General features: G+C 37.1%; 1 protein-coding gene across 1 annotated transcript; it reads left to right on the top strand.

The window, feature by feature from the left end:
* Window positions 1–6,672: 6,672 nt before the first annotated feature.
* Window positions 6,673–21,050, top strand: LOC136266907 (NLR family CARD domain-containing protein 3-like). The gene is made up of 5 exons (XM_066061932.1): window positions 6,673–7,117; window positions 16,482–19,375; window positions 19,439–19,655; window positions 19,757–19,869; window positions 20,814–21,050. Exons 1-2 carry the CDS (start codon window positions 6,739–6,741, stop codon window positions 19,352–19,354), a joined length of 3,252 nt encoding a protein of 1,083 aa, XP_065918004.1. The 5' UTR covers window positions 6,673–6,738; the 3' UTR covers window positions 19,355–19,375; window positions 19,439–19,655; window positions 19,757–19,869; window positions 20,814–21,050.
* Window positions 21,051–24,226: the final 3,176 nt, after the last annotated feature.

Genomic DNA, 24,226 nt, shown 5'->3' with positions numbered 1-24,226 from the left:
TCTAGTTTGCTTTAACAATCTTTTCATGCTTCAATTCTTTGTGGGTTGCAGCAGTTATTTCAACTATATAATAATATTATGAGCTTAAAAGGCATTATGCACTTGTGTAACTAACAACCACAGTCTACAGTATATTATGGAATTGATCTGATGTCAAGAAAATTTGGTAATTTTGTATCGTGTTTATTTTGAAGTATAGGCCATGCTTAAAATTTGCCCAAAATGCTTTCAGGAATTTCCCAAACACTTCACCTATTATAATATATGCTTTTCAGTGTTCCCATTATGTTTGCATTATGCTCCTAGGTTGTTACAATGATCTTGGAAAATTCTAATCAGTGAATACTCTATTAGAGTATTTTCACTACAAAATGACTGTTCTATCAGATCTAAGTACAATACATTTGAGTGCCCAAGTAGAATTTGTAGTTTCCACTGACTGCTTTATTAGGGAGTATTGATCTATTTGAAAAATCTACCCAATATGCTAAACTATGCTGGCATACCACTCCAGTCTATTATGCTGACATATTTGATGCAGGCCTATATGTGAATAGTTCATACAATAACGACTACTTTATTTAGAGTGCTTTGCTACTATTACGTATCTCACATTTTGGCAGAGCACTATCGATAGTCTTTTACAATAAATAAAGTGACCATTGCATTAAATTATGGCTAATTGTCATGCTATAATTATAGCATTGATATTGTGACAAAATCATTTCAGTGAAATTCAAATCATACAATTTTTTCATATTTTCATGATGTTCCAATATCTGAATAACTGCTATGTACCCACTCCTAGCTATTTTCTCATTCACAGAATTTTTACAAAATGCACAAACACACTTGGAACTGTACACTGTACCATGAATAAAGATTGCTGATCAGCTAGCCATGTTAAATAACCTGATGAAAGTTTTCACTGTGTATAATTCACTGCTGGATTGTTTGTCCCTGTAGCTATGAAATGTCTCACTGTCACTACTGTGAGCACACCAACACAAGGACCAAAACCATTACAAGACATCATCTTAATACTTACTGCAATTAAGTCACCTTAATAAATCAGTCCTAGGCCTACTATACAACATAACGCTATTCACCATATTATTGTAAACAGCATTCCTGTGGGGTTTAATGTTGATTGTTGCATTAAAGTGTATACTGCTAATGTGCAGTGATATTCTTTTGCTACAATTTTGAGTATAAAGTTTGCAAGAGATATAATTATTGTACATCTTTCGGTGAGATTTTAATGCATACTGCACAACAGTATACATTGCACTATACCGTAATCTATGGCTGTAGTTCAGGTTACTGTAACATTTCCAGACTGTTATTTTTAGTGTGTACATCAGGCTTAGCCAGCTTATGGCTAAGTGTCACTTGGTCAGGACATTCTTATTATTTTATTATATACCAATACATTATACCTTTGTGATAGTAATTATCCCTTATATTAAAAAGGTTGAATAACTTTCCAAGCTACTGTACATACGTAGAGATCAAGGGAAACCTCTATGATGTGTGCAGTAGCTTACAGCAGCATTTACGCACATGTTGCAATGCTGATCAGCTGTCCGTTCTGTTCCTTGACTTGTTTCACTGTTGTACATGATTATGCAACCTTCAAAAAGTGATTGCTTATCCTTCCTAGTTGTTATAATTACAAAGCATGACAGAGTAGAATTTGCAAACAGCCCAACACAATTACACTCTATCATAAAGTATAGGGATCATAAAGATTTCTCACTACAGTGGCGTAGCCAGGAAAAAAATTTTACCAAGGCAAAGTTTATACATTGACCTAATTGAGAGGGTCTACTTCTGACTCAATTGATCCACAAACACTTTTAAGCAAGGGTGGTACAGGTTGACTCTCTAGTTGGATGAAAGAAACCGTTTCAGAAAACTCTGAACATTTTTCTTCTACATATCATAAGTAATGCTCCAGCTTAATGCTACAGTATACCATGCCTCAATTATTAGAATAGTTTAATACAAAAAAACCTGACTTACTCCGGACATAGTTTGAGTGGTCAGGCCATCCATGGACTGCAACGGAAGTCATTAGTGATGCACACCATTCAGCTTTTATTAATCTGATGTGATGTTTAAGTCAGAGATTATCTCTTTTCATGTGATGCTCAACTGTATGTGCTAAGTATGTCAAGCTAGGGAGTCTGGGAGCATGCTTCCCAAGGAAAAGTTTGAAAATATATGCTTTGAAATGGTGTGTGGAGGCTATTTTTTGATTGATTGTAACTGCTAATGCATGACATCCGTACATGATCAATTAGCTCAATTTAATAATGCAGATGACTCATTGGAACTTAATTCAAAGACAATTAACATAAATGCAAATGATTAATAGACCAAGCAGTGTAATGACTACAATCTGTACTGAATGCTCTATTACGGTGACTGCTCTATTAGAGTATGTTACAGTGACAGCTCTATTAGAGTATCTCGATCCTTTTCATACAAATTCAAGAAGCTGAAAGTGATTCAGCCTATGCTGGACCGCGTCACTGGGCTCCGGCCCTGCCTAGTACTACAGCCATAGAATGTGTGATCTCGTGTGTGATACAATAATTCTGTCAGGTATTAAACGTTTGAGTAGAAGACTTAGGCCTGCTCAGCCTGAATTTTTGAGCATTTTTTAGCTGCCTTGGTTGCCTCAATGGTAGCTACGCCACTGCACTATATAATCATATTGGCCAAAAGCCTGCCCTCACCTTCCTTCACAACTTGGTAGTCTAATACACTGTGCATGAGATTATTTTACAGTTATATGTCATCATATCAAACCCTGCATTAGGATTAGAATGAATATAAAAAAGACATTCTCCGAAGCTTCTTTTGAAAATGTTAATGAAGCTTTGAAGCTTTGTTACAAATGTCATCTCAACAATTTATGAACAAAATTGATGGTTATTAGCCTATAGGGTGTACACTGTAGTACAAACCCCTACACTCCAGTACAACCATTGTTTAAACTATAACTAACCAAAAAATATGTAAACGCCCCACTAAAAGGCAGCTCCCACAAGGAGTGACAATACTTGTGCAACTGATTTAACTTGTTAGTATACATGGTAACGAAGCTTTGGTGGGGTAAAGCAGCACCCAAATGTTATGAAACCAAACGAAGCTTCGAACTATTTGTCTCAACCCTACCCAGCATGTGCATTTTGGCATACTGCAATACACGCATCACCTTTATCCTACTTAAAGTCCTATTTTCAGTGCGAAATCCATAGCTATTAAGTTTGCAGGTAACAAATCAATGGACTTATAATCGTAATCATAATATTATTTTGACAAAGAGTCCACTCATTGATCAGTTAAAGCTGACTTTTGATGGAGTCTTCAATTGAAGCAAAATGTAACTTGTATATGACACGGAAAACAATTAAAATGTACATAAGCTGCATGTACAGTTTAGTAAAACTAAAAGGACTTATTTTTTAAAATAACAGTTCATTATAGGAGGTTATGCAGTGCATATTTGAACTTGAAATTATGTGTTGTAAAATTTTGCTACAGGGCTGCCAGAGAAATTAAGGAACCCAGGGCAAAGAGTTAAAGTTGGGTCCCTGGGGCAAGGAGGGTTCCACTCTGAATCACAACTTCATGTAAGTCAAAGACCAAAAACAAAGGTCATTACGTGCTGACAATGACAATAACTGCCCCTCACCAAGTATATATCCTTATTTATAAGCCTGCTACACGGCTCTTCTGAAGAATACTGTGACTGCTCTATTAGAGTATCTAGATCTTGACTGCTCTATTAGAGTATAACGGAGCCCCTTTCAGGCTGCTGCCTGGGACAAAATGCCCCAACCCTATATTGTTAGCTGCAGCCTGTATAAGTCCTGTGCCAGGTTTACAGCCTTAATACATACAAAATTAATACATACTGAAGCCATACAGGGTCATAGAATGTGTATGCAATGTTGGTTCACATGGCATGAGTAGATCAGAGTACAAATACAAAATCATTAAGGCTTATAACAATAATTTCTTTTGTTTGACAAGTGCAGTTTCACCAAGTAAGTAAGGCCTGTAAGGGTCTTGAGGTGCATTGCTGACAAATGTTCTGCTCCATACCTTGCCAGCCTACATAAGTACACATGACCAGATTTGAGATAATCCAGCTTCCATGTGCTCAAATTTAAACTCAATCATTTTTCGCCCCTACTACTACTACCTGTGTAAAAAGCTACCAAAAAACATGGCATTAGACACCCACACAGTGATAGCTAATAATTATAAGTGACCCAATTTTGGAAATCAGTCTTAATGTCATGCGTAAATTGGACATTCAAAATTCACTGTGTTACCCTTAAGACAGTTTGTACCTGTTAGGAGCTAATAATTTGTAAGGTACTGACTAACAATATTATTGCAAAGTGAACAATTGGTGCAAATTTTGCTAGCACAGCAATTGTGGAGTTACTACACAATGGTTACTTGAATCGCCAAATCTACAAACGAAGCTTTGTGTGTTAAAGCTGAGTTTTGTCAAATTCAGTCACATATGAATCATTGTACATTAATCAGTTCAAAATTCATTTCTTCATATCTACCCTGCAAACAGCTGCAGCCAACCAGGGATACATACAACATTCACTGCTATAGCTAGCTTTCATATCACAATCAGGTTGTTCATCATCACTCACTGTTTGTACTAAGCTTACCACAAAGTTTACTAATGTCTCCCCTAAACAATACACAATAGCTACAGTTCTGAACATGAAAATATGTATGAATACTACCAATAGATCTAGAAATGATTATTACTGTTATTGTTACTGGGCTGATATGCCCATATATGTATCATCTCAGCAAAGAAATTTCACTGAATGTTTTACCTACATACTATACATAGGTATACATTGTAAATCATATTATGCTTCAATATTGCCCTGTATAACTACTGAAGGGAAACATGTTTATAAAGGATAACTGAATCACATTCCGATGTACCGGTATAACTGACTTCAGCCGGTCTTACTGCTTTCCAATATGCTGGCACATGGCAAAACTTGTCCAACTCTTACTACTGATAGGCTAGTGATGGTGACTGGTTAGCATTGTGGCACACCCTGCCAGAGTTTGGAAAGGGGGGTGCACTTTGCTGAAAAAGGTTGAAGACCATAAAAAGGTCGCAAGCAATAATGGCTGTCCTTCACCAAATGTATATACTGTAAGCTATATAAAGATCCTTATTCATAGTTAAGCTACACTGCCTCATGAACACTGTGACTGCTTTATTAGAGTGATTGGCTGCTCTATTAGAGTATCTCGATCTTGTATGCAATTTAAAAAAAAAAACGGATGGAGGGGCATCCGCCACTGAGGTAGCTACCCCAAATATCTGCCTCCTCACTGATTCAGACATCATCATGCAGTCATCCTTTTAAAAAAATACTGCGCATGCCAAACATGAACCCAGAAGAAATTGTGAGCATTCTGATGATGTTCTGATTCAGACATCATTGGTCAACCTCAGGTCTGCCAACCTAGGAAACATAAAAACCTTGAGGCTTGGTCTTGATATCCAGAATGGACTGCTGTATCTGCACATTATTATAAGTAGACACAGCAAGTTGTAACAGTCCCCATGCCCATACAATGGGCAGGTAGGTCACCTTTACCATGCAACACATATGTACTCCTGCCCATCTTCATATGGGCATCAATATAGCATTTAAAACATGTTGTGCATCACTAATCTATGCATGTAATAGCTAGACTAAGACTTGCAGTAAACGTGTGCACAAGTCTTATTTCACCAGCTAAATGTACTTATTTGGAAGTCGCTGTGTTAAAACAGTTGCTCTTTTATTGCTGTGAAGTTGTAGCACGTGACTGGACTATGGAACATCCCTGATATAAGCCACTAGGTGCTTATAGTATTACATGATGACTTAGAGTTGTGTCAATTTCATCCTAGAGGATGAAAGCAAATACAATACTCCAAACACATAGTACATACCATTTGTATAGGCTACAAACCCAGGAAAGCATGCAGGTGCTCTTGTATGGGTCTCTTGTCTGACATACACACCAAGCGCCTCAGGGTTGGTAGCTAATCCTGATCAGAGTTCTGATCGCTTAAATCAACTCCAACTAATCAACTCCACCAAATATTTCCAATGTATTGGTATTAAATCTCCAATGTATCGGTATTAAATAGAAGACCGAAGTCAAATCCTTGCCACAATACACTCCTTTTATAATCACATGATCTTGCCTCTATTATTAGTTGTACCACAATTACGAACCCGGGAAATCCCCTGAGAACTGGAAAAGGCTATATAGGAAAAGAGCACTCTGAGAGCTTTGACTCTGGCCTGAGCTTGAAAGAAATCCTGAGTTTTACGGTGATGAACCGTGAGAATTGGTAGGCTTAATTAAAAATCCGTGAGTTTAGAGCTACTGCTTGTGAGACCTTGAGGTTGGTAGTGAAATCGTGAGTCTCACGGTAAATCCGTGAGGGTTGTAGGCCTGCAAACTTTAGAAATAGCCTCCACCACATTAGCATGCCAAAATACATGAACTCAGAGAAAACTGTGTATTCCGATGACGTAGCTAAGCTTATTGATTAGCTAAGCTTATTGATTAGCTACGTAAACATTTCCAAATACGGCAATTGAAACTAATGAAACACTTTCAATGGAACTCCGAAGTCGAGTTATAATGTTCTTCGCAATTGTGTAACTAATGATGTCGTCCAAAGATCCGTCCAAGAATGAATCGTCCAGTCAGTTAACTAGTGAACGAGAAGTGTTTACACGTTACTATGCTAAGTTGTGTGAGCTGTTGCCAGTGACAGTTGAAGATTCGTTACCTCATCTCGTAACCAGTAATGTCCTTAGTTTTGAAGAGGAGGAAGAGATATTATCACACTCGACCTCGTCGTCGAAAGCTCGTGCTATTTTAGTGCCCATTCGTAAGGCGTTGTTCGAGGGGATTCCTCGTCCATTTCATGAGTTCTTGAAGGTTATGCAGTCGTCACGGCACGTAGAATGCACAGAATTAGCGAAACAAATTTGTTCTGATCTGGATATCATTTCCACAGACACAGAGGACAATACATCACGTGAGTTTTTTTCAGTTTTTTGCTGTGTAAACCCTCTCAGGATGAGTATATGTGACCTGGTCTGACAAAACGGGGCTTATCGCCTATTTAGTATTGAAGTATGCTGGTTTTAAGTTTTCAAAGTGTTGTAGGTCGCCAATTGCTTTAGTTACGTGTACAAAATTTTCACATGTTTTTCACCAATTCCTTACCTTTAATACCATCCAGTGAACAAGTAGCCAACAGCCAAGTTTCCCACCATTTTAGATATTTTTTTTACCGAGGTTGACTGTGGCTTAGCTGCATCAGGCGAGCATTACAAAGGGTGGTGGTGGGGGCGGGGGGAGGGAAAGGGGTCAATGAAAGAAAATGGAAGAGGAAGGCGAAGGGACGAATAAGACCAAGTTATGGGCCATTCAGGGTTCAAACCTGGCTAAAATGAAAGTAAATGAACAGTACTAGTCTTTATCAAACACCACGGAGTTGTACAGCCACACACAGCCATCTACTTGCTGGCCAGAGCTCCATTTAGGCCCAAGACTACTCATACAGCTCACCACTGGGCTTGGAAAAAGCAGCCAGTATAAGCAGACCAGTTAAGCCAGGCTAGTTGTGACAGTGAAATCTGATAATGTGTTCATGTAGCTTTGTGTTTGTGACAAAAAATCAAACCTGCTGTTGTGGGCATTTTTGCCAGACCAAGTCACATGCATATAAACACAGATAATGTTATTGTCTGTGTGGAAGAGGTGAGCAGATAAATCATCTTAGGGATGTACAGTTCAACTGTGGATTGGGGTAATTCGTCCCATGCATATATATGGTTGAAAATAAAAATGAGTTCAGACAGAATTCAGTTCTAAATTGCAAAATGCTGATTGTGTCCACGGGTAGTCAGTGAATAGGGTGTGAAAGTCATAAAATTCTCACAGCTGGTCCATATATATTTTAATTGTAGAGCATTATTAGCTTTTCTTTGTTCAAGTGAATGAAGTGATGACCACTTAGTTGTTCTAACATGTTAGTTATGCTGCTGTAATAGGAAAAAATTTATAACAAAGTGAGCTGCTCTCTTGTACTTTTCTATCTGGTTTATCTGATAGAAAAAGTACAACATGTATTCATTCAATGGGTACATGTTGCAAGGTCTAAGTTTTGCGAAGTGAATGAAATTGCTGAGGGTTGCCAATGCTCCTGCAAAACCCCAAAATTGTGTACAAAACTCCCAGTATTAAGGATTTCCAGTATTTAATTAGTATTTCAATTAATGTTTGTAAATACAATATCAAAATGTGACTGAATTTGGGAAAACCGGTCTTATCGCCCATGTCTTTGATTTTTCACCAAGAACACAAAGCTACATGAATAACGCACCTATCAATGTCAAGCCCCACCTCCCCATCCCAATACATCTACTGGGAATTTGACATCTAGATCTTGCCCCACCCTGGGGCTTTTGACGGCAGCAGTTTGCTGAACCAAAAATTATTTTAATAGGTAAATCAAATCCCCTATAGAAACCCCTCTATTGAGATGCGTACATAGTGGGGTTTTGACATGTTTCTTAGCCCCAGTACTTGGGAATTTGACACCAGACTTTGTGAAATCCCCTGTATTCCCCCACCCTACCTGGGGGTGGGGCATGACATTGATAGGTGCATAAACTATCTAATTAAGCAAAATCAGCTAGACTTGAGTGGTAAGCTTTCGCTGGCTGCTCCTTAATGGAGCTCTGGTCATAGCTGTAAGTGGCTGTACAGCTCCATGGTGTTGAATAAAGACCTGTGCTGTAAATTTCATTTCATTTAAGCCAATTTGGAGACCTGATTGGCCCATAACTTGGCCTAGTTCATCCCTACTCCTTCCTCTAATTTTTAAAAGCAGCCTCTTGTCCTCTTTCCAGGGCTGAAACTTTGGCCATCCACTGCTTTGCTACTATAGAAGAGAGAATCAATAAAATGGAATTCGAGGAATGTGTGAAAATGACCGGTTTTTGTTCAACAGGTCACAGGTGCAAAGAAAGTAATACTATTTTTGAAGGCGTGTATCTCAAAGACAGCAGGACTGATTTAGCTCAAATTTGGAGCAGACCATGTCCCACCCTGAGGTTTAATTTTGTGCAGAAGTTACTGAAGTACGGATACGTGAAAATTGTGTTTTCTTGGTTCCTGTAAAAGTACAGTTGAGTGCCCGAATGCATTGGCTTTCCTTGGCCGCATGACATACTATTGTGTGTCCTAAATACAACAACTTCTAAATTCTTAATTTAAATTTCTAAAGACCTAATGATATGATTTATTTGCTGGAGAATTATTATTTTTGTATGTAGCTGGACTGAAGCTACAGCTATAAGGCTCCAGAGTGTTCCCAGTTTAAAATCTGCATCTGCAATGCCCAAACCTACCCATGCAGGAATACTTTGTAGCTGCAAATTTACATCCCTAGGGGGGAATAGTGCTAGGCACACCTCTACACTTAGTACACTTGCTAGTTTGGAATGCAGTCACGTGTGATCATGTTCAAGTGTTACAAGAACAGTGAAATTAGCCTAGTGACAAATCGAAGCTAAAGCCCTTCCTCTGCCATGTTCTTGGCTGATTTGCTACCAGACAATAATCAAAATGGATGAAATACAACTACTAGAATATTCTAATGTCAACAGCAAGCCAGAGAAGGCAGAGAAACCAATAGCTTAACTGAAAATGGAGACATTAGAAGACACGATCACAAGCATCTTTTATCATACAGTACGATAGTACTGTATATTAGGGACCACAAAGGAGTAGGCATGGCCCACGAAATAATATCACCCAATAAACAGCCTCAATTTCTCCTGATGATGATGAGACAGTATTGGTTAGGTAAAACTAAGCCCAAACAAGCTTTCAGATCAACCCAAAACACTTTCAACAAGTTGCTACAGAATTTAAAAATAATTTATTTAACGGAAGTTTTTAGTGACTAATTGACTGAGTAACTGACTGACTGATGCCTTCAGACAAGCACAACTTGATAACAGCTAAGGCTATGGGCTTGATTTTTTCACTGTTTGATGTCGCTTCAGCCTGACAGGTGCCTTTTGGCATAAGTTAACAAACAAGTACACGGAAAAATTTGGAATTTTCAACTACAGTAGGGACCATAGCACATCGATAAAAAGTACTGAAGCAAGCTGGAGTAGTGCATGATATTAAATCACAGTAAAACAATAAGAAGTGTTATATCCCTACTGTGCTCAAGATACCATAATGGAAATGCACAGTAGGGATATAACACTTCTTATTGTTTTACTGTGATTTAATATCGTGCACTACTCCAGCTTGTTTCAGTACTTTTTACTGATGTGCTATGGTCCCTACTCTAGTTAAAATTCCAAATTTTTCTGTGTACTTGTAACAATAATCTTTGGCAAAGTTTAACAACACTGAACCATTGAAAACCACTGTCAGTGACAAATAACAGTTGTAGTGAATGACGTCGATATGCAAAGGAGTTGCTTGTTATTGCAAAATTTGATGTTACAGCTGAACAGATGCATATACAGTGTTTCTCGGGAATTGAAAAGAAGCAAAGTTGGTGTGTGTATTATGGCACTGTACATATTATACAAAGGCCTGTGTACCAAGTTTGTAAATGTTCTAGAGCAGCCATAAGTGGTGGAAAGAAGGAGGCTAAATCCCTTCCTTAGGCTGCCAAGGGAGCTTAGAAATGATATCTTGCCAAAACTCTTCTTTAAGTGGGGCTGAAAATCATGGCAAAAGATTGATGTACTCTAACAGAGTGCTCAAATACCCTAACAGAGCATGAAGATGTTTCTAAAAGTAGTCTTAAAAATAACTAGTGTTTTTAAAAATTGTTAATTTAAAAATGAAGTAGGGATCTATGAAATAAAAAGTAGCGAAACAAGAGATGAATGATGGTATTACAGCATAACTCAGTGGGACGACCCTACTTTGGCATTGAACAAAATTGTAATAGCTAATGTGCCAAAGTAGGGACTTTCCCACTGAGCTATGCTGTAATATCATCATTCATCTCTTATTTGCATAGATCCCTACTTCATTTTTAAATTAACAATTTTTTAAACACTGGTTTTTTTTTGGTTTTTTTTTGTTGTGGCACAGCTAGCTACAATGTAACTTGTATTGGTCCACTTGTATTTTCCACGTCTGTAGGTATGGGGAAGGCAGATACCATTACTTATAAACATCTTTCCCAATTGCTCAGTGAGAAGTGGAGTCCCCATATTCTGTGATTATGGGCTGGCTTCACTGTAATTTGGAGTTCTCCTTGCTGCTCTCTTCAATAATGTGTATCAGGGGATCACAATCTAGATCCAAGCATCCCTGTGTGCCTTCAGCTGTCGACCTTGCTGTTGCTGAGGGGCACCTGTCTCCTTTAGAACAAACAATAAAGTGTTTGCTTTATTTTATCATAAAAAATATGTCTACCAGAACAATGTAACTTTAAACTGTTCTATCATACATGACTGTTGTATTAGAGTGACTGTTGTATTAGAGTATATCTCGGGTCAGCATCTACTGAGATTTTCATCAGCGTTTGAATCTGCGTGATGCTGTGCATGAGTGCATAGTAGTTAGTGTGACTGCACACTCAGCCTTTTGCCATCACGCTAACCGGTACGCTCTCATGCACAGCGTAATGCAGATTTGAATGCTGGTGAAAACCTCAGTAACTAGTGTACCTCTTATAGAGCACCAGGACTGAAGTGCTTCTGAAATCCAGCTTTGATATAATTCTGTGGTATCTAAATATGCTGCTGAAAGAAAGTGTTGATACAGAAAATTAATGCCTTGATATGGTTTCATTGGATGAAGAAGCAGCCTGATTGAAGATGAAAGAAAAAGACAATGCACAGAGGGCCTACACTCGTCGGAACCCCAAAAGGCACATCCCACTAGTGAGTTTGCTATTGTGGCGTAAGAAGGTGGCCGTGTGTTGCTTTGTTTGGCCTCTAGCCTTGCGACTGTGATGAGGCAGTGAGACAAAAATTTGGATTTTTTTAAATTCTATATCTCGGCAACAGGTGTTTTGTTATATTTAATGATGTATTATGTATTATATGGACTTTTACTATTCCGTAAAGGTGGTTTTCGTAGTGTAAATTGTCTCTAGGATGATTATTAAACGCAGAATTTTGGGCAGCGCGAGAAATTTTCACCATGATTCCTACTTAAACGGTACTACCGTACTGTTTGATCATTTCTCTTAGAGTGCACTTACCTTTCATATCTTTTGTAAGTGTTTACTAGTTTAAAGACTATAATTTGTCTTGCATTACAAAGTTTTTAAAATTATGAATAATTTTACTGCTTACTTATTACCACCCATTTTTTAATAAAAAAGAGTGATATCTATACAAAAACAACTTAGCTGTATAAGAAGGGTGTGTCCACAAAAGTTAAAGTACTTAGTGAACAAAAGAGCTGATATCCGGTGCAGCCAAAAATATTACAACTAACCATAATTCTGATCTGCTGAGTGAAAACTCAACTTGCTTGTTTTTAGATAAAATTAATTCCATTGAAATACATTAGGTAAAAATGCGTGGTAAAAAATTGTATGCCTGTTTTAATCTCCTCAGTAAACAAGGGAAGTAGGCTTATCTTCGCCATTTCTAAACTTGAATAACCTTCTTGCTTAATTAATGGCATGGGTAGAAATTGTACTATACCTTGATGAATGCCCCAGTTGAACATAAGCAGGTCACTGTTTATGAAGAATTATTATCCTTTATTATTGACTTGTGTTTTACTTCCGCTGCATTTCTAATTGGCTAGTAATTTGACCACTTCTGTTCTACAGTAACTATATTGAAAAAGCTAACCAAATTACTAACCAAGTACACCCTGTAGTTATAGACTAATTAGGAATGCAGCATAACTGAATGTAGAACACAAGTAAATAATAAAGGACAGTGTCGGGGTAGTAATTACTTTGTAAAAGTGACTCATTACTTACTACTACATGTATATTACTTGCAACTAAAGCTATTTAGTTACAGTTACAAATTACCCATAAAATAAAGTACCTATAATAATAATTTCATATATTCCACAGCACATGTGCAACTACCACCTTATTATGTGACATGACCATGTTGTTGGACGATGTGTAAATCTTGGATATAATTGTATTCGAGATAAAGCAACTGTTCAGTAAGCTTCATTCATTAATTCGATGTGGGCTTCATTACTTCGTTGTGGCTATAGGTGTTACTAAGTGGATTAGTAATGAGATTAGTCACTTCGTTACTTGCAATAATAAAATTATTTATTATTTAATATTCAAATAGTTACACGTGTTACATTTGTAAGTAAAGTACTGTAACTTGAGTTAAGTATATTTTGTTATATTACTTTAAAGTTGCAATATTACATAACTTGTTACATAGGTATCCCCAACACTGATAAAGGATCAGTGTTAAGTATTAGGTAGTTAAAGGATCAGTGTTAAGTATTAGGTAGTTGCATTAACATTCATTTTGGCTGCACCAGATATCAGCTCTTTTAGTTGCCAGTTACTTTTACTTCTAAACAATCAAGATGGATATATATTCTGTGCAAGCACTTCAGAGTGAATACTTCTTTCACACTTGGAGCATTGGCACTGCATTTGCTGTTAGACACTAATTACCTGATTATCTTACTACTATTGTGTGGAGCTATCAAGTCTTTAGTTAACACATTAATTCTACCCATAGATTTTTTTCTAAAATTGCCACTACCAGGCAGAAGCAAGTAATAAAAATAGGCTTCTGCGCAATTGCAGCTTATTTACTACTGCTTGCCCATCCAAAATTCGACAGCTGTATCTTGAAAAACTGGTGACTAGTTCATTTTTGTATCAAGCCTTGTAATAAGAGCATGTGGCAGTCTTGTTAAACACTGTGATTGACATGATGTGTGCTAATGACAGGAACTGGTGGTCAACCACAGTAATGATTGTAGTTAAGCCTCACTACTAATGTGATTGCTTGCACACCATTTGTTAAAGTCTTGTGAAAGCTGTACTGAGCCACCTTAAGCCTCTAGATTACAATCTACTATACTGACCTGGATGGACACTTGCTTTGCCTGTCTATGAAGATGCTAAGTTTTCATTATTAACCAGGCGCATGCCCACAGCCGGCCAAAGGCCGGCTGTGGGTGCGTGCCTTGTTTACTGAAATTGTTTTTGTAAAAGTGTGTGTGTGTGTGTGTGTGTGTGTGTGTGTGTGTGTGTGTGTGTGTGTGTGTGTGTGTGTGTGTGTGTGTGTGTGTGTGTGTGTGTGTGTGTGTGTGTGTGTGTGTGTGTGTGTGTGTGTGTGTGTGTGTGTGTGTGTGTGTGTGTGTGTGTGTGCGTGCGTGCGTGCGTGCGTGTACCTATCTACCTATCTATGTTTGTCCGTATGCACCCATGTGAGCAAAATCATTAAATAATGGTAAAGCAGCTTTTATGTAAGAAATAAAAGCAAAATGAAGTCTCTATCATTTAAACTTCTGCACAGATGAACTTTGCTCTGAGGTGGTTTCTTTTTGGTGGGCTGAAACACGGGTGTGGCGACTTTCCTCAGACTTTGTAAACTACCTTCCCTTTAAGGTTTTCAGGCGTTTAACAACTGAAAAACAATGGTGCAGGCCTCGTATACTACCAGGAATAGGCTATCGCTTCGAGTTGAAAGGGGGCATATCCCTTACGTATGCAAACGAAAATGAAGAGCAGCTTTGAGGCTTTGTCAAGAGAATTTGTGAGAAAAAACATGGTAGTCAAACTATAAAACAGTTTAGAAGATACTTCTGTGCGTAATATGTTGGTAAAAGCGGTTTGTTTAATAAGTACTTCCTTAGCAGTGCATAGCAACGTAATTGAACGAATCACGAAAATTTCATGAATTACGAAATGCGAGAATTAGTTAATAATATTATTGCACAACCCAAAACTACCCTACTGTAAAATAGTAATACATAGTTGGTTAATTCATAGTAGCATATACTATCTATGGTTAATTCCAGTTGAGTTAGCTAGCTGCATGGCACCTGGTTTTTAGAAGTAGCACAACATCAACTTGTTTTTACTACACTGTATTGATCACTTTTATGGTTTGCCAATACATTCTCTGTTGGTTTGATTTGTTGTGTTCTTTGTGCATGATATGATTGGTAATTTTAATGGCACCCTATCAAATATAAATGAAGACGACATTGTACCAAGTTTTGTGATATGGCTTCAGTGCTTTATTTTCTGCAGTGTGACTGGATTGATCACAGAGGCTCTTCTTGTACTATTCTTCATTTAACTGTAATGCTGAAGCGGCCATATCTCAGAGTGCTTTTGTTATACAAACAAGAAAGTTGCATACCGAAGTGATTAAAACATGTGTAAAGTTTCAAAAGGTTTTTAATTGCAAAATAGAATGTTCTGAAAATGACTGGTTTTCACTCAGTTGGTCACATATAACTTTTTTGATGTCATAGTGCGGACAGGCATACAACTACATGCATACTTTTGCAAAACACTATTTGTTGTGTGCCTGATTACTATACTGTACATACTTATGTACCACTTTAACATGGATTCAAAGGCACCGCTCGGTGTTTAGCTCGCATATTGCCCGGGAAATATCAAGATATTGCCCAGGAAATATCACGGGAAAGCAGTTTGCCAATGACTTTGATACCCAGCCAGTTCAAAGAAACGATGCGCTGTGACTCGTTATATTGAGCAACACAGAGCTTTATATTGTGAGACTCATTTTTGTAGTGGTTGCTAAGCTGAGTATATTTGCTAAGATAGACTAGTTCGTTGTTACTAAAGGATAATGAAGGCACAAAATAATTGTTTGGGCGATCATGGATATATATTTCTACCCACCGCGTATCAGCCTTTGAACAGACCACTGAACAGCAAAGCTACTACTACTACTACATTGAAATAGGTTAGTAACTTACAGTCCTAAGTACTTACCTTAATATAATAACTTACTTACTATCCCAATAGCAAAGTTAGTTGGCTTAACTTAGTACCAAAATGATAACAATATAAACTCCATCCCACAATCGCAAGTTTTCTAACATTGCGTGTTGAAGCGTAGTAACGTATAACACATAGATAGCGTTCTGATGGCTATTAGCCCACGCTATTAAAACCACGATCGATTTTCTCATGCTACTGTATAAAACAAACAGGATGAGTTCTCAGTAGTTCTTTCACCTATTAGGTATCTGCTGATATTATACACCTGCAGCCCTTGGGCTGCACCATCGGGCTTTGGTTATACATATCAGCAAATCCCTCGCAACCGTGTTATAACTACTAAATATTTGTGCTTGTTGTGTATTTTAGTCATACGACACAGTGCAGAGTGTTTTTTATATATGTATAGGTGTTGGTATGCAAGACAATGTAAACCGACCACAATTGAGCCATCACATGAGTACATATCGCAAGTTCCTGCAGAATAAGTACAAGTCACTAGAGTTGGTCTCCATTGATGAACAATTAGACTGCTCATCATCAAAGTATGTTAGTTTGACTCTTGTGAAGATTGACAGACAAGGAAGAACTACATCAACAGAGAACAGAAGAGGTGATAATGTTACTTTGTCTGAAGCACTTGATGTAGAAGGAGAGATTAAAAAGGTGATTTTGATCAAAGGAGGCCCTGGAATGGGTAAAAGTACTCTTGCTATCAACATTTGCAAATGCTGGGCAGATGGCAATTTACTACAAAATTATGATGCAGTAATTCTGTTAACCTTACGTACCCAAAAGATACAAGAATCTCATACAGTTGATGACTTATTGCTGACCCCACATGATAAGTTAAAAGGAAACATCTTCACAGAAATTGTAATGAGTTTAGGAGAAAAAGTTTGCTTTCTACTTGAGGGTTATGATGAGCTACCCTATCAATTACGCAAATCCTCAGTGTTTACTGAATTGAGAGAATGCTTTCCCAAGTGTACATTAGTGTACACATCTCGTCCTGAAGCTTGCGATGCATTGGAAAACATTGCTTCCCGAATTATTGAAATAGAAGGGTTTAAAAAGGAATCAGTTGACGAATACATTTCAAACACTTTTACAGATGTCAAGGATGGAAAGGAATTAGCAGCAATGTTGAAATTGCAACTGCATCGAAATTCAGCATTACAAGGAGTGATAACTGTTCCTATCAATGTTGCAATAGTATGCTTAATTTTCTTCTATTATTCAACATTACCAGAGACACTCACAGAATTGTACACTTTGTTGTGTTTACGTTTGATTCTGAGATACATCACCACAAGAACAGCTAATATAGATCAAGTAGAGGAACTCCGTTCATTAGATGATCTTCCAGAGGATATTGCCAAACAGTTTTCTCAGTTGTGTTTTATTGCATGTAAAGGTGTGGAGAGTAACAAGATAATATTTTCGTCTCACGAATTACAGAGCATCGGTATTGTTCAAAAGAAAGTGAGTGATCTTGGACTATTAGTGACTGCCCCCAGTACCTCAGTGTATGGCAGAGAGAAGTCATATAATTTTCTTCACAAAACACTACAAGAGTTTTGCACAGCATGGTACATCTCCAAATTGTCCCTACAAGATCAGCTGAAGTTTATAAATGCATACTGGGATGACAATCACTATAATATGACATGGAGATTTTATTCTGGGATTACTAGACTGGATAACAAGGAAATACTAAATCGTTTACTACCATATAAACTGGTGAAGTCATACCATACTGTGAGGAGAATAAACCACTTGATGTATTGTATGTATGAGGCACACAATAGTGAATTGTGTCAAATAGTAGGGGACTACCTTGATGGTATCCTTAGGTATAGTGTAACACATGTCATTGACTATTTTCTAACTCTATACAGTGGAGCAATGAAACAAATACATGGTGGACATTGGGATAATGATAACTTTCAAGAGCTAGTCCAGTCATTGCAGAGAAGACAACCTCGATATAGCAATGACAGCCTTATACTTAATATATCATATTGCAGAATTACATGCCAGTCATTTTGCTCACTTGTTCAGTTACTATCGATGCCATATCGTATTGTTGAACTCAAGATAAGATCAACTAATTTTCTATCTGTAAGTGATATGGATTGTCCTGCTGACCATCCAAATGCAAATAAAACATCCACACACTTGACACATATACAGGTACTAACCCAGCTATTTACCAGTAGTAACACTCTCAGTGTATTAGACATCAGTGGAACTGATATTGGTCCTGAGGGAGCTGCCTGTTTTGCTAATCTAAGGAATGTTTTAATTAGTGACCTTAGTATGGCAGGGTGTAAATTAGGTCCTACAGGAGCAGAAAAAATTGGCGAAATGTTGTATCACAATAACTCCATTGTGTCTATTGATCTTAGTAGTAATGATATTCAGGACAGTGGAGTGAAGAGGTTAGTGTATCATTTGAACAAGGGCAACAAACTCCAACACCTTAACCTGTGGGGTAACAAATTCACAGCAGATGGTGCTAACTACCTGAGTACACTGATATCATCTGATCATCCAACCCTCACCAGTATCGAGTTGTCAGGTAATCCTTTGAGAGATGAAGGAGTTCGTGTGATTTTATCATCGCTGACAATAACAATGGAACACATTGGAATATGGATGGTAGATATAACACCATCTTCTTGTCCCATCATTGGTGCTTCATTAAAAAACACAAGGTCTTTCCATTTTGACCTACCCTATGACTGTCCTTGTGAAGTGGTCAGTGATGGTTTAGCCAACACCACTGCATTGAAACAGCTTGACCTTTATATTAGGAGTGATTCAGTCAACCACATGATGTTGAGTGCTATCAGACAAAATGACAATATTGAAACATTAAAACTTGAATATTGGTCCATCAAGGAGTGGTGGGTAGTAGATATCACTAAACTATTAGAGTACAGTAAGACACTTACCCAATTGGTCATCACAAATTGGGGACAGCTACCTCAAAATATATTACTAATAGCTGATTCCTTTGCAGTCAACAATTCAGTAAAAACATTCAAATATGGTGACGAGTACATGGACCAGGCAACAACTCTAAACTTTTTGGAGCAATTAAAACAAGCTTACACAGTGGAGGAAGTAACATTAGGAGTGTCAGATGAGGCTGTTAGTGATTATCAGTTTATAGGAGATGTAGAGAAATGTGTCCAGCAAATCAACCACATTAGGAGCACAAAGGGTGTGTCCAGTCTACTAAAAGTAGAGATTACCAATATAGTACTGTACTGAGATCCTCCAAGTCTCTCACTAGTAAGTTAAATTGGGTCACTGTATTAATAAATTATTGTTATAATCACTCATCATATATCCCAGGAATGCTGCTCACAATGTGGTACATGATGTTATGTTATTGGACTGTTCCCTTGAGATGACCAGCACAAGTAACACCCAAACTACATCAGGTGGTCAACCCTCTCACTATTGGGTACTGTGTTATGTACCTGTTGTGACCAGACTTGTCCCTTCAAGACAGTGTAGACATTTAGAACATTTCATTGGCAATACTCTCATGTGTTGACTACTGGAAATGGTAAATTATTACATTACTCACATGACTATAAGACTGTTGTGTTCTCTTACAAAGAAACTGATCACATAAACACTTATAACTTGTTCCCCTACCTGTGCTAGGTACACATTATGAGAAAATCCATACACAAGGAGTGATCCATGTGGGGTGGACTAGACTACACTGAGTGGTAATAAAATCTGATCACAACTCCCACTTTTTTGGTGAATGCGTGGTAAGGAACTTGCTTTGTGTGTTGGTGTATACGTATAGGTGTGTGCATGAATGTGTATGTAGATGCACAGAGTGAAAAAAAATTCATAATGCAAAGGGCTCTGAGATTTCCCAGCAACAATCACCACAGCCTAAAACTAAACATTGGTCAAAAGTCTGTTTCATGTACTGGAGAAGTTTAAATGAACACTGTAACTACAAAGACTTACTTGTTATGAAGATGGCAATGCATGATTCCACAAATTAATCTTCTTGCCATGTGTTTATTTTCGATTGTGGGTTTAATCATGTGAGCCATATATATGGTCTGATGGAGAATTTAATGAGCAACATTTATTTCAAGCTGATAGGAGCAATCACCATTGAGATTGTGGATCATTTTGTAAAGATATGTAAAAGGTTTACGTGTTTCTTTGCTGGAAAGTGGCAAGTTTTAGCCTGAGAATTGTTAGAGTAAAACCCTAGGTACAATTTTAAAATATTGCATCAGTTGTGTAGCAATGGGAACTATGCTTTGAAAGTTATGGTGCTTTGTCTAAGACATGCACATTAGCTGCAGTTTTCTGGATTGTGCAAGTTGAAGTGTTAAAAATCATTCGTGGGTAGTTGTCGAGTTTGAATAGTCACCATATCCAGTTTTCAAACTAAGCTAATAAACGTAAATACTGTCCAGTATAAAACAGTGAACTGTTCACTTTACTTGTCTCCATTGGTGTATAATTATCATAGTTTTCAACTTAAAGAACAGTTTAATTTGCATATTAAAGGAAAGAACACTTTGTGCTATTACGTAATAAGCATGCACTATAGTCTGGAAAGTTTTTGGTTATCTATAAAATGGGACCCATTGATGGTACTTGCAGTTATGGTTTACCACCTTGTAGTATTAAATGTTCAAGTGTAAGTTCTTTGTTTCTAGTGTTTCATGTATATGTGTCTTTGTAGTCATGGGATATCTGATTGTCTCAGTATTGTGAATGCACCAACACAAGGACCAACAACATCACAAGACATCATCTTAAGACTCATCATGTAACTTGTACCGGACACCTTAAGGGATCAGTCCAATAATATAACACTATACACCATATTGTGACAGCATTACTGTGAGATGTGTATTCATCTGTTTGCTATATTAGGTTGAAAATGTTAATCATTGTTCATGAATTATTTCAATCATAATTTGTTTCTCACAGGAATCAACCAGATAAATGACATTCATTGCTTCTAGCTTTACTAGTGGAATCAAATATCAAAATCGGGTTGCTTGCTGGTTCATTACTGTATACTCATTATTTATTATGCAGCTATTTCAGTAGACGTACCATACAGTTCACTGACATTTGCCTTAAATCTTGAATTTAAGGCAGATGTCACTGCATGTTCTGTCACTGATGTTCTACAAATAAAGCCAATTTACATGATTCAAATATACTCATGCAGTTAAAAGAAGTAGACTTGGTGGTCTATGGTTTTGATTCCCTCTACACCAGTGTCATGATACAATGTTCTGTAGGGTGCGAACAAAGGCATTTATAGATTTAAACTTCAGGTTGCCAGATGATGAGTTCTTAATTTTCCTAGCTTAAAGTTACAGGTCAGTGGCTGCCCAGTAAATGGCATGATGATTAAACAATGCAGATAGACACGTATAGCTATAGCGTTCCTTCAACTACCCAAACCTCGATTATCTGAACAGTTGGAATGTCTGCTCTATTAGAGTATTTTGTCTAGGATTAATGTTCTGTTGGAGTATTTGAATAGGGCTTTGTATAATTATATTGAATGGGCTTTGATTACCCTAGCATTTGGACTATCTTAACATGTCTTGGTCTCAAGGGGTTGGATAATCGAGGCAGCACTGGTACCTTCCTATATCATATGTGCAGGAGTTGCTCTAGTGAATATGCTATTCATTCAAATGGGGTGACTGGATCTGCATGGATAACTTATAGTTACATAATTTCAGTATAACTAAAAAGCTACTGTAAGTACACTTTCTGCAAAAGTTTAATATTATGTTATTAGCTTGAAAGTTTAATATTCTACATATAATTCTAAATTATCCAGACATCATCTTGCTCATTTGGCAACTTATCCCACTAGTGATTAGCCACAAATTTTAATGATTTCTGGATGGATGTTAGTCTAAAATATTCTGGTCATACATGTTTTATGTCCATACGTGATAACTGGGTATGATATGTAATGATGATTAGAGTCCAATTTAAACATCCAGGAGGTGTCATATTTCGATTGATATAGCTATCTTTTGCATAGCACATAATGAGCAATAAGATAATATGGACAACCAGTGAAATAAACTTAAGACAATAACTGGACACACGGTCAAACTTTCTTAATACACACACCATGGCAGTGGTGGTGTTTTTGAGGTTTCCCGAAACTGGTCAGCTATAGTCAGGCAATTACTTATATTGATTTGCAAAAGTACCAAAGGCTCAGATCAGAATACTCAGGCAGAGCAGCCAACTATCCTAATAGAATAGTCCTGTTTAAGGCCATTTTGTATTCCTTATGGAAAATCCACAATTGCAAGAACAAATTACCTACATAGAGAGTCTTAATGGATCTAGGTTAACCTGTCAGGACACACTTAAAGGTTATTTAGTTTACTTCTACTGATGCAGTAAAAACAATCTAATAAATTGCATCTCAGAGTGTTTTAAGACTTGATTTTTTTCTGGGGACATGCAGACCCCAGAATGGCATCCATATCAATTTTTTTGTATGCATGCTTCAAACTTTACATACCGTAATTTGTTTTTTTTTGTTGTAAAATAATTTTTGTATGCAAAACTTGTATGAAAATTTCTTACACAAATTATTTAACATAAGATTGAACTACTTTAATAGAGCAGTCATTCATTTAAATCATACAAAAATATTTTTATATGAAAAATTTATCATAAAAATTTGTTGTGCAAAATATGCTAATTATGGTAACTCCACCTCTTAACTCTTTAGCCTGCTCCTGATACAGTGACAGCTGAACAGAAACAAACAACTAACATTTTTAAACTACCAGCTTTAAATTTTTAAAATTGTTAACAGATTCAATCTCAGAATGTATAATTTTCAAAAAAATATCCTGGGAAAGCATACCCCCTGATCCCCTTAAATTTAAGTGTTCATGCAACAGAAAATTTGGAAACATGTCACCAAATTTCTGGAACTGCATGCCCTTGTATACACAGGACAAGTAATGATTTATCAAATCACGTTAGTTGTAAGACTGGTTTTGTCAGGGTCACAATGTTGTTTTAAAATCATCATTGTGACTACCACTTGGAGACAACAATAAATTACTCCATTGCCAGTCACACAATACACCAATCAAATGTTACACTACACCTACCTCAGGTTTGAGTTATTATAAATAAACAAGCTAGTCCAAGATTATAATAATTTAATTACACATGCATACACTGTATATATTATTGTCTAAAGTGGCTTTGTACACTTATCTCTGATTACAGACCCAAGAAACAACTTGCTCCTGCTCTTCCCTTCCTGAACTGCAAATCATCCCCTGGGGACTACTGCATAAAAAGCTTTGCAAATTGCATATAATTATTACAATACAGCTGTCAATAAAGTCTATAATTATACAAGCCTTGACTTGAACATGTCAACAGACCCAACCCATATGTTCCAGTGAGTCTCAGTGATCATGTGTTACTTTTATAACATGCATATTATACACAATAATGCAAATTTCCCTTTATTTTGTTTATCATATGTGTATATAAATATTTTCTACACTGGAGGCAACTTTGCTAAATCCCTTACAATCCTTTATGGCTGACCTAGCAGGTGGAAGTAGCTATAATGTACAAGTGTTTAAAGCAACACACACACATAACTTCATTACTTTGTGCTATTTGACTACTAAAAAATCTCTGGACAAAATTTAATGGTTTAAGAGACTCCATTAGATGGTTGCTTAGACTGTGCAGGATTATTCATAGTTTAGAGACATAATATTATGCTGTAGTTTGACTTTGGTTCACTTTAGTTTCAGGTGAATTTGTAATAAATGCTAGTAAAATGTGGAAGGGGCGGGACATTTGCCCCAAATTATTATACTGGACAGACAGCTCCAGCTGGTTGTTCCTAGGGTACAAGGTATGTCCCAAACAATTACAGAAAAAATCAATAATTACAATAAAGCAGTATTAAGATAAATGTCTAATTGTTCCTGAAATAAATCTAGTGAGTTAGAATCAATAACATGTTGAGGGAGCTCATTCCATTCTCTTATTGCCAAATGCCCATCCTGGATCCGCCATTGCTCTGATTTTGGGTTAGAACTATTGCTTGCTGTGTTTTGGACT

This window comes from Dysidea avara, chromosome 9 (genome assembly GCF_963678975.1).
Source record: "Dysidea avara chromosome 9, odDysAvar1.4, whole genome shotgun sequence".
NCBI lineage: Eukaryota > Metazoa > Porifera > Demospongiae > Dictyoceratida > Dysideidae > Dysidea > Dysidea avara.
This window is presented reverse-complemented; position numbering and strand designations above follow the sequence as displayed.

Bases quoted from the DNA above. Each gene is read 5' to 3' on its own strand.
- LOC136266907 (XM_066061932.1), top strand. From the start codon at position 6,739: ATGATGTCGTCCAAAGATCCGTCCAAGAATGAATCGTCCAGTCAGTTA. The intron at 7,118-16,481 runs GTGAGTTTTTTT...ATATATGTATAG, and splicing joins CACAGAGGACAATACATCAC to GTGTTGGTATGCAAGACAAT.